Source organism: Lupinus angustifolius, chromosome LG02, assembly GCF_001865875.1.
Source record: "Lupinus angustifolius cultivar Tanjil chromosome LG02, LupAngTanjil_v1.0, whole genome shotgun sequence".
NCBI lineage: Eukaryota > Viridiplantae > Streptophyta > Magnoliopsida > Fabales > Fabaceae > Lupinus > Lupinus angustifolius.
Window position 1 is genome coordinate 1,094,459 of NC_032010.1, and position 12,168 is coordinate 1,106,626.

Consider the following 12,168-nt stretch of genomic DNA (forward strand, 5'->3'; position numbering starts at 1 on the left):
TTTTATATTATCATTATCATGTATCCATCAACTTTATGTCTTATGTCCTTTTATGTAAATGCATGTTCATAGTAGAATATGTAGGTTCTTTGGTCTTCCAAGTCATTATGCATAATTTCCTTAAACAAGTAAATCTCTCATTTTTAATGATGAGATATTAGAGTAGGAAATCCATTGTTGGATTAGTGATGTAAATAACTTGGGGACCATAACCCTTATTTATAAGAAGTGCATAACTTTTCATGAAGGGTGATGCTACTTCATTTTCTTATTCTATTTTTTCCCGTCAAAAATAAAAATAAGAATTTTATATTCTACACAATAGTTTTCATAACAATTATGTTTATAATCATATACCTCGATTGAATTAGATCAATTTAATTTGGTTACATAAAATAATAACTCTAAATACGCTTAAACATTACATGTGTCACCCAAAATTGTGTCTTTGGCCTTTAAAAAACTACTACTACAATGTTCATGATGCCATCATGAACATGCTAAAGAAAATGTTTCTATACGAAAAATTTGGAACTTAGAGTATGATATACTTTATAGTTTGGTCATATAGTACATCCAATAAAATATAAAATAAATTACCTTAAATAAATACTCAAGTCATTATGAATCAGAGTGTCATAGTTATGATTTTTTCATTCCTAAATTTCACAATTAGATACTTTGAGACTAAGCTAAACATATATGGAACTTGTAAGTTATAACCAATATCACTTAGCTAAGTGGAAAGAACATGCCCCATTTAAATATAAAGTCTAGATTTTTTTGGTACAATAAAGAATATTCTCTCACCTTATAAATAATAAACTAATCTCTTTCGGATTTCGGATATGTAATTGTCTCTCCTAACAAATGTCGCTTACAAAAATTAAATATTTGATAATAACATGACTCCACTTACATATAACCAACCAATTGAAGATTGAAAACAACATATGAACATATAATTATCACTTTGAAAAAGACTCCATGTTGTTTTATTATTAATAATAATATGACTGGTATGATTAGAGAGTGAATAGATAAGATTAACTGTAACTGCTATCATCAATATGAATATCTCTTTTCTCTACATTCATGTATCATTGTAGTCAGCACTTGAATATAATTTCGTTTCCTTTAATAAGATATAATAGAAAAGGAATCCATTATCAAAATAAATACATAAATATATATATATATACATAAATATATATATATATATATATTTTGAGACAATTCTGCTAGTGTTGACTTTAGACTAAAGGCCCACATTCACCCCTGAAAAATAATAATGAGATAAACCAAAAGCAAAAATAATTAATTATTCCTTCTATGAATTTGAATCACTAGTTATTTTATTATGGGTTATCTATCTCATCTCAAACTCAGGAATATAACATGAGCATTGCAATATCCCAATTTTGTTAGAAAGTGATTTGTTCAACAAGTTATTTGACATAAATGAATTTGATGACAGAGAATAATGCATATGTTTTTTTTACAATAATTTGTTTTGAGAAATTAGATACTTTTCACAATTGTTTGTCTATTACATTTTTTTTACATGAGCATTGTCTTAAATATAATTTAAATTGATTATTTAAATATAATTCATTTAACTCAAATAAACATAAAAATCAACTTCAACATTATGATGAAAATTTTATTTAATAAGAACTCTTCAATCATCATAACATTATATAATATATATGAATTAATAACAAAACATAACTTTTTAACAATATAACATTAATATTTAATAACATAACAATGACATTTATGAATTAATATAATATTACAATTATGAATTAACAATATATAACATTATAATTATGATTAATGACATATTACAATTACAATTATGTTGCTATGTTTATAAATTTAGTAAGGAATAACGGACATGAGTACTCACATTTAGGTATTTCATTACTTGAACTCAGACACATCCAACAACTGATCTCAAAATCTCAGATCTTAATTACCTCTGATGCCAAAGCATAAACATGAACTCAATCCATTGTGGGTATTATCATGTCCAACTAACCATTGTCACCCCTAATTATATTTGAGTCTTGAAAATAATATAACATTAGGAATCTAGAGAACTTTGCACTTTTAAATATGTATTCCAACTTAACTTGGATTATATGGAATCCAATATATGGGTCTACAAAAGGATCTAAATATTTTGTCCTCCAATTTACAAATCAAGCATTTTACAAGCTCCACATAATGTGTCATAAAGAAAAGAATCTAGAGCAACAAATTGGATTGATTGCATTTTTGCTTCATATACAATATCCACATTTTGCATATATTTTAAAACAACTTGCAAAGTCTTCTTTTCATATTCTATTATACTAAAACACTCATGCATGCTAAGCTTTAGGAGATACATAATAGATTTAGGAGAAATCTTGAACCCCTACCTTCATAAATAAAGTTCACCTAATAACATAATCCACTTGCTTTGCATCCTACCACTTCTAGATCGATATATTGTTCATAGGAGAAATTTATAATTTATCATTTTCGAGATTTGAATAAGTGATCTCTTAGTTGCAACCTTATTGTTGGATCTCAATTAATATTACTTTTTTATCTAAAATAAAACACTCCTATTATTTTGCTTTGCTACTTATTTACTTGATGTAAAAATTCATAAATAGATAAATAAAAGACAAAGTAAACTGTACAATACAATAAGAAATATTTTAAAATTTATTTCCATAAAAAAGAGTACAATATATGGAAGAAGAGCCAAAGTATAATTGGCATATTTCTACACTCCTATTGTTTAATAATAAGCAGCAAAAAGCAACAATATAGTTATTATGTGCATATATAACTACATTAAATTCTGTACATATATACATACATATATATATATATATTTTGTTCTATATCATCATGCAGATGAATGCAATGATTTTTGTATCCTCCAATTGTGTATAATCTCACCAAAGACATCTAAAAAGGAAAATTCTATCTCAGTTTCAGTCATTTGAACAGACATGAAACCTTGACCATCATAAAAGAATCTCACTTCATCAACATTGTTTTCTTTAATATCACCCCTCCATGCCTTTGACCCTGCTCCACTCGTTATATACACTAGAGGGCTGCATTTTAATTCCAATATTCTCATTAATATAAGAAAGAGTTCATCATATTATTCCTTATAATTCGTGTGATCGATGCAGTGTTTTAAATTGCACTTTACAATTGCAATTGCAGTGTTTCGAGAATTTTTATAATAGCATCGCGATTGCAATTGTGGATGTACTTTCGTATAACCTTTTGTAATTGTAGTAAACATAACATAATCACGATTACGACCATAATTTAAAATGCGGGTAGGTTTTGTTTACCTGTCTTTGCTGCTTATATGTTGGAGACAATGGTCATGCCCATTCAGGTACATATCAACACCATTGGCCTGATAGAAACATGGTAAGAATATATTCTTGCATCAAGAAGAGAACAAAAAAATGCAAATAATGCAATGGTCATGAAATATATTCCTCATATGGCAAAAATATTAGCATAGAGAGTTAGAGACAAATACCAAACGTTAAGTAAATTTGGATAAAAAAGTTCTTATATTTAAAACTTTGTGCTAATAGATTTTTAGAAATTTCTTTTGGGCATTTGGATGCAAGAAATAGGCATTAAAAGGAAGACCAGTTTGAGCATTTGGAATATATTTTCCTAAAGTTCTAACATAAAAAAGAATGAATAGCAATGATTATTATATATGAGTGTAATATCTATACATTGTCAGAATCAATATTTATACATAGTCAGTATATCATCCATTATTTACTCGTATGAATTTTTTAAAGAGCTAATAATGATTAATAATAACTAATGAGTAATGGGCTGACTGTGTATAAAACTTTCACACTTTCGGTCTATATATTTTTCTTCTCCTTACTATATACCTTAAGCATTGGGGCAAGGCTCTCTAGAAGCTCTGGACTGTCCCCATGATGTGAAATACTTCTTATTGCATGGTGACCCACAACAATTTTCCATGTTGCAGTTGATTTACTCAATGCTTCTTCAAAATCCTTGTAACATAAATATTGCAAAATGTTAAATAGCAAATGAATCATTAATATACATTTCATATTTGACCATTATTAATTAATTAAAGTGTAAATGTTTTAGATTAATCCTCAGAAAGATTCTCCTAATTAATTACTATATATAACAAGTTTTGAATGTTTTTATATTATTCTTAGAATAATTCTTTTAATTTTTTCACCAACAATAATATTCTAGGAGGATATAGCAAAATTCTTAATTAATTTTGTTACCTTGAGAATGTTGTTTAGGTAATTCTTTCTTGGAGACACATCTCGCCAATCATAAGTATGTTCAAACTCATTGAAATAATCACTTATAAATGGTGTTGTATCAATGAAAAAGAATTCTGCAATGCCTAGAAAAACACAATAACAACAAAAGTGATTAAAACTAAATGTGAAAAATATAATTTATATCATAACTAAGGTCATTAAAACTTTAAATAATGTTGAGAATATTACAAACATAGTAATCATTATACCTGTATTAAGAGTGAATGATCTCATGCAAAACCATCTTCTATCAATTTTTCTCAAGAGAGGATTTAGTTGTGCAATTGTGTCACCCCTATAGTCATGATTTCCCAAAACTGCAAAACATATTGTATAAAATCAAAGGATTTAAAATGAATTACATGATAAATAGTTTCCAATTTTTTTTTTCCATTTTCACTACTACCATGCTTATATTATTGGGACGAATGTTTTAAATTACAGCTATAATATTTTAAATTATAGTTATGGTCGTAGTTGCGATTGTTTTATATTTACTATGATCAGATAGTTCCGAAATCACAATATTTCGGCCACAATTTAATTAGTTTGACTTACCAGAGTACCATTGCTTTTGGAGGCTCTTAGCAGTGTAAATGTTGGAAAATGACTGTTTAAATAATGGATCATTTACACCTTTTATTCCTTCGTCATAGAAATTGTCTCCAGTGGATATAACAAAATCTATATTTAGCTTTTCTCCCATTATTCCCATCTACCATGTTCAGTAATAATATAAGGTTAGAAAAAAATAATAATACAGTTACATAATGTTTTAAATTGTTGTATGTGATTGTAATTGAATCATGGTCTATGCAATTATAGAACAAAATACAACTATAACCATAATTTAAAATCTTGAAGAGAGTGAAATGGCAAAAATAAATTTCGATTATAAATTCTATGCTCTTTTTAATTAGTTTAGACTTCAAATTTTCTATTCAGAATTATTGTTTTTCACTTTTCATTTCAAAAACTCATGTTTTTTTTGGTGGTGGAGCATGAGTTCTTCATGAAACTTCACAAATAGCATAGTAATGAGTTTTCTCTTGGCAAGACAGAAAAAAAATTATTTGTCAACCATATTGTGGGCAATGTGAAGAGTGTTTTAAATTGTAATTCACAATCACAATTGTGATCGTAATATCATAGTTTTGGTTCTCCATAATAGAATCACGACTACAATTATGTCAGTCACATTTTCCTGTAGTTTTCTATAATTATGATAAACATAATATAATCCGCCATAACCATAATATAAACAACATGTTAGTTAGATGGGTGCATAGAAACAAAAGAAAAGTTTCTAATGAAAATGAAGTATTTGCATGACTTAGAAATTGTTAGTGTTAAGAAATAAAATGAACCTGAGTGGCAACAAGGGATTGATTATATAGGCCTTGTCTACCCCAATCTCCAATGACAAGAAAGCTGAGAGACCCATCATGTTTTGGTTGATGTTGGAACCTTTGAAGTTTTGCAAAACTAGGTAGTAGCACAAAATATATGCATAAAATTGCTTGTAAAATAAAGGTAGGTGTTGATAGAGCCATGGTTAATTAATAATAATAATTTGAGAAGAGAGAGTTAGTAATAAAAAATGGTGAATGATAGAGGATAAGTTGTTGTTTTATGGAAGGGTTGGGTCTATGCAATTGGGAGACCATGTTTCAAGGAAATGGCTATTTGTGGGGTTTAAAAGATGGGTCCTAGTTGCATAATGAGGTTTGAGGAATAATTAATTTTGGTAAAATATTTGTGTGTTCCTTAACCTTTCAAATTTGATGGAATGTAAACTTTTTAAGTGGTTAATATATATATGCACTAAAGTTTTTGACATATGAGTATATTATTTAAAAGATGTGTCCTAGTATACTATCTATTATTGTTGTGTATTATTTTAATTTAAGAATTAATGATGGTTAATATATAAATAATAGATTGTGTATTTATGATATTAAAAACTCTTATTATAAAAGCACAAACTAGTTTCTCAAATTATTTTAGATGTCAAAGAAATAAGTTTTTTTCTTATTTTATTTTATATTATTAGTATTATGTATGAATTGGAGTTTGATATTGAAATCTAGAATTGAAATTTTAGTTATGAAGGAAATGGCTATTAATATTTGTGGGATTCAAGAGATGGGTCCTAATTGCTACCACCACCACTATCCCTTGATTATTGGATTCTTAATTTCACACAACACTCCATAACTCAAGTAATATACTACAACATACTTTGACCTAATATTGGAATATTTTTGTGGTAATATCTTACACTATTTATATAATCTTTTACCTAGTTTTTACTTGTTACATGGTTTTCTAAAATCTCATTATCCTTTAAAGTTTCTACATTTTTTAACTTTGAAAAAAAATAACTTGTTTAAGTGATATCAAAATAAAATGAATTATGAAAGTCAAGACCTTTAACTAAAAATTAATGTTGATTTCTTCATCCAAATTTAATTAACCAAGATCAAGGAGAGACTCTTCTTTACAAACTCTACCTATTTTATGATAATACTTTTGAGTTAATCCCATTTCCCTTGGATTTTATCATTTGGTTCACAGCTGGATTTTAAATAACTCATTTTGTGAAAAGTGGTACCAAGTAATGAAGAAATAAATTAGAAATATGTATCTAAGTATTATAGACACTTAGTAATTAAGATTAAAAGACATTCCATCAATAAATATCCAAAATCCTAATGGATGAAGGTTTTTGATGACACTATAAGATAAACAGAGTGCAACAGACTCAAGTGTTGAGAAAGAGTCAGACTCCTCTCTATTACCGGAGAGAACAGTTAGGTTTTTTAATGTATTTTTAAGGACAAAAATGTAATAACAATATAAAGTAAGGGAATAAAAATATTATTATTTTTTTGGTTTTTCTATGTATTTTCAATTAACTAATCTCTCCAATAACGGAGAGGAGACTAGCACATTGAAAAATGAGTCAGACTCCTCTTCATTACTGGAGAGGACAGTTAGGTTGAGAAATGAGTCTGACTCGTTGAGAAATGTCATATTTTCTTATCCTCCATGATCAATTGACAAGTATTTGTTTTATGCACAAATACTCATGTTAAATATAAGTCATGTTTACTCTTTCTTAAGATTTCTTGGATGGGGACTATGATACTACCATTAAGGAAAGTGTTAGGAGTCTCCTCATAAACTTAAATCCTAACAGAAAGACATTGTGAGATGGGAAGATTATGATGTATTTTATGTCGGAAACATCGAAGGGTTCATTGTCTGTGTGACTTGGTTAAGAGAATGTTGCGGGTGGAGGTTGATCTCCACAAGAGAAGTCGTACCCGTAGCTAGGAAATTCTCTAGTTAACTACGATGATCTCTGACACCTCTTGTGTGTATAAAGATTGGTGCGGTCATGGCTAACCATGCATGTGGAAAATTATACGATAATTATGAGTGCACAATATATATGTATGATAACTAATGGTTGCATGAAGATGATAATAATGATGAGAAAAATTATGTGACTGTATTTAATTAGAAAATAGATGAATAGTTATATTAAATATGGATAGAAAATCATAAATCATGTGTCATGGTAACATTACATGCTTTATCAATTGATCATTATTTGGTATATACTTGATATGTGTACTAGTATGAAGGAAAGAAAAGATAGTACTCAATTAAATAATGAGATATTGTAGTTTTGTAAAGTACAATTTTGAGTAAATGAATAAAGATTTCATTTGGTCTAATTTGAATTTAAGTAATTTATTTTAGAGGACAGCTTTAGAATAAAATTATTTCCCATTTTCAACACTAGATCTTAGAATTTACTTTCACTTCAATTTCTAGTTTAGAGAAGTTTGTTGTTGTGGCATAATCATTTATACTTTGTTAGGGATTATAATTGTCAATCCTCATATGATAATATATGAGTTTTCGAATATTATTGACTCTTAAATAAAAAATAATATAAATGAATGATGAATAGTCCAAAACATGATATGACATTTTAGTTGCAATATATAAATTTTGTTACATAGAATGTTAGAAGAAAGACATAGTTAATAATCAGGACCTAGAAGACGTAGAAGAAAATCTTTGTAATGGCCTGAAGTGTCTGAACGAACAGCATGGGTTAATGGTTTTCCATATTTACTATAATATGCTGATTTTATGAATTGCATATCAATTTCAGTTCTTGTCACAATTACTCTTATTAATCTACTATCATCAGTTCCAACACCCTTCATTGACTTCCGTAGAATCTGCAAAATCATAAATAAATATATCAATAATTTTGGATGTTTCTTATCTTCAAACTTTGCCTAAATTTGGTTTTAGTCCTTTTTAAATGGGTTTTGATTCTTAAATGTTCTAAAACTTTGGTTTTACTTTATGTCATTATTAGTTAATGGATAATAAGGCTAATGTTATTATTATCAAATGCCTTATTACTAATCAACAAATTCGAGGATTCGATTCCTGGAAGCGACACTTGTTGGGAAGGATAACCACAAACCTCGGAAGGGATTAGTCTCTTACCCAAAAAGTGAGGGATACCATGATAGTACCCACAAAAGCCCTATTACTTACAAACAATGTGTTGGTCTATGGTGTAAGGCCCTACTAGATCCTCAGGATGACCAAAAGTCGGCAAAGTGATAGAAATAAAATACCTTGGCAAAGTACAATGCTTGGATAGTAGCACACCTTAGTATGGCTAAGAGGCCACTCAAAAACAACCCAGATGTTTCCTTCTTTATTGCCTTCATGACAAAATTTGTGTCAGATTTTGCACAAATTATCAACAACATGAAAAGAAAGAAGACCAATATTATTACTACTAATTTGTAACCATACCTTTTCCAATGTGTTACCATGCATAGCTTTGTAAGCAGATGCAACTGCAGCCAAATGTGCACTACTTCTTTCACTAAAGATCCTTATGAACATTTTCTCATCAGTTCCTCTCTTCTTCTCCCCTGCATTATATAGTTCTTCTGCATCTTCTTGTACTATTAATTCATCGAATTCCGGGCCCTCGTAGCGTGGTACGCTTATGTATGCGAGCAACAACTATTGAAGTAGTATCCATCATCAAGATCACAAGGCTAAAAGTATTAAGAAAAATGTGATATGAAGTGATGAATAAGTAATAACCTTCTTGTGATCTCCATTGGTCTGGTTTTCGATGTCACGGTCAAGATAGGAATGATATAGTGAGAGATAAACTTCTTTCAATCTTCTTAGTTGTGATGGGGTTCGAGAACATACAACTTCTGTTATAGCTTGATTATCAACTATAGGTCCTGATTGTGGACTTAAGGCTTGTCTTAATATGATAGCATCCCTTGTTGCAGGATCATGTAGCCAAAGTAACACTGCTTTCTAAAAGTATTCACAAACAAATTTCGAAAAGTAAAGTCATGACCGTGTCACGTGATTCTGCTGCAATATTACGGTTGAGATGATTTTCATAATTGCATCACCTTGTGTGATTGTGATGTGATGTAGAATCACAATGATATGGCCATATTAGGACGCAAACAACCACGTTAGACCACATCAGGCTGTCATGGTCGCAATCTGCATCGCAACGGCCAAACCAGAGTAACTGTAACTGCAACTGCGACAGTTTTCAGTCCCGACATTGTTTTCAATTGTAGTCAAGAATTATAGCCATAGTTGTTGCGATTACAGTGATTAGGTTCATTGCGATACGGGTTGTAGCAGTTGCAGTTTGAATTATTTTGCGATTAAAAAATAGTTTTGAATTTGATATGATCTGATGCGACCTAATGCGGTTCGATACAATCCAAATGTGGTCTGATGCCGAAATGAACAAAAATATATGAATAGAATAAAAGGGAAACAAAACTTTGGATACACTTGTTTGTACCTTTAGATTTCCATGAAGCTCTGAAGATAAACGTTTGGAAAGTGATTCAGAATAAGTAGTTTCATATTCTTGTTGAATCAGGTCACGTTGCACTGAATCCCTATGAGCAAGAATTTTTATAACATTTGATGTATCACATCCAAGTCCTGCAATGAGAACTACATTAGGTAAGAAACCTAAGTCCATATCAAAATTGTAATTGATTCCACACAAATAATAATTACTCAATATCATCATAAGCATCAACATGGGAATGTTTTATAAAGATTATGGATCATGAATGCAAGAGACTTTGTAATCGCATTAACACGACTCCGCAATTGCAGTAGTAATATTGTGGTTTTAGGAATCTCTACAACCCGGAATTTTGTACAATTATAGTGAAAAGGATATAAGAGTAATTTATAATGATGTTTTCAATTGTTGCATCAAAATGTTTAAATCATAGTTACATGATTTTCTCGTTTAGTACTGGGTTCATAATATACCACATACCAATTCATCATGCAACCACCCAAGTTATATGAATGAAATAAAGTTTTAAATTTGGGTTGACAATCGATACAATCAATAAAACGTTAAGGTTTTTCGAGTTAGCAAAACTACATTAGGATAAAAATTGAGACCATATGAGTCACATATACTCGAACTAATTCATAATATCAAGATTATTAGCGATCACAACCATTATTTAAAACCTCGTAATTGTATGTATGCATTAAAAACCTTTGAAAGCTTTATAGAGCGTGCGAGCATCATCACGAGGTGTTGTTAATGAAGGAGGTATGGTCAAAGTTGACATAATCAATTTTCCTTCTCTTTTTTTTATGTTTCTTCCTAACAAATTAAATATTGCATGCAAATTCAAAATGGAAGTAATTTTGTGCAATTACCATGGGCAAGAGAAGTTTGTAACATTATTTGCCCATGATATTTTAAATCAAACACAAAGTAAACTATCCAATATACATTTCTTGGTACATTGAATTTGTCAATGTGCTAATATTGGTGTTTTATATGAGCTTAAATTTAGGATACAGAATATGTATTAGCTAATTTCAAGAACAACAATATCTATAAATAGTGAAGTATTGCAATGGCTGAGAGATGCACATTCCTCTAGAATTGCATGAATCTTTTTAATTTCATTATCTTATATAAATATTGTTATACAAATAGGAAGCATATAAGAAAATAACTTGGGATAAATTTTATTTGATATAATTTGATTATATGATCGTGTTATAGGGAAATAGGGAAATGAATAACTTTGAAAAAATGTTTTCTTATTTGAGAGTTAAGTAGAAGAAATCTAAATATTTTAGAGGTTTTTCTAAACCTTCTCAAATTTTCTCCTTTCATATGTCTATTTTCACAGTTTTCTGATTTAGAGTTTTTCTAAAAACTTTAAAATATCTAAACATCATTATTAAAATTTTGTAATTGTATTTTTTTTCATTTCTCATTTTTAATTATATTTTAAAAGAATTGTAAAACAAAATTTTATGCATTTTCAATTCTTCATTCTCCTTCCATCTAAAAAGGAGGGAATTAATATTTAAATAAACATTACACTAAAGAATAGTATACTAGAGAAAATATAATAAATATTGTTTAAATTAACACAATATTGGGACATAAATGAATATACTATGTATATATAGTGAGTGTACATAAAAACTATGTATATTTGTTGTTTGTTTTTTCTTTGGTATAAATGATAATTAATATAAGAAAACACTTTTAGAAATAAATAACAAAAATGTTATGTATTTAGAATTTGAAAATAACATAACCTTTATGGTTCTTAAACCCTTTCCTACGCCCATGGGTTTAGGAAAACAACATCCTTAAAAACTTAAAGTAGAGAAAGATAGAGACATGCCACTACTACGGACAAAGATCACC

The 12,168-nt window shown here is 28.9% G+C and overlaps 2 protein-coding genes across 3 annotated transcripts; both read right to left on the reverse strand.

Annotated features, from left to right (window-relative positions):
- LOC109328634 (purple acid phosphatase 17-like) lies at positions 2,745-5,936 on the reverse strand. Its single transcript, XM_019562194.1, has 7 exons — positions 5,732-5,936; positions 4,923-5,079; positions 4,574-4,681; positions 4,323-4,447; positions 3,945-4,073; positions 3,372-3,439; positions 2,745-3,122 (listed from the first exon to the last, which is right to left on the reverse strand). Exons 1-7 carry the CDS (start codon positions 5,915-5,917, stop codon positions 2,909-2,911), a joined length of 987 nt encoding a protein of 328 aa, XP_019417739.1. The 5' UTR covers positions 5,918-5,936; the 3' UTR covers positions 2,745-2,908.
- Positions 8,395-11,229, reverse strand: LOC109330646 (annexin D5-like). 2 transcript variants are annotated; one of them, XM_019564902.1, is made up of 6 exons: positions 10,987-11,229; positions 10,261-10,406; positions 9,522-9,749; positions 9,222-9,437; positions 9,038-9,127; positions 8,395-8,626 (listed from the first exon to the last, which is right to left on the reverse strand). In XM_019564902.1, the coding sequence occupies exons 1-6, from the start codon at positions 11,060-11,062 to the stop codon at positions 8,423-8,425; spliced, it is 960 nt and encodes a 319-aa protein (XP_019420447.1). In that variant the 5' UTR covers positions 11,063-11,229; the 3' UTR covers positions 8,395-8,422. The 2 variants fall into 2 exon arrangements, with proteins under 2 accessions (XP_019420447.1, XP_019420456.1); XM_019564911.1 differs by having other exon boundaries at positions 11,154-11,224.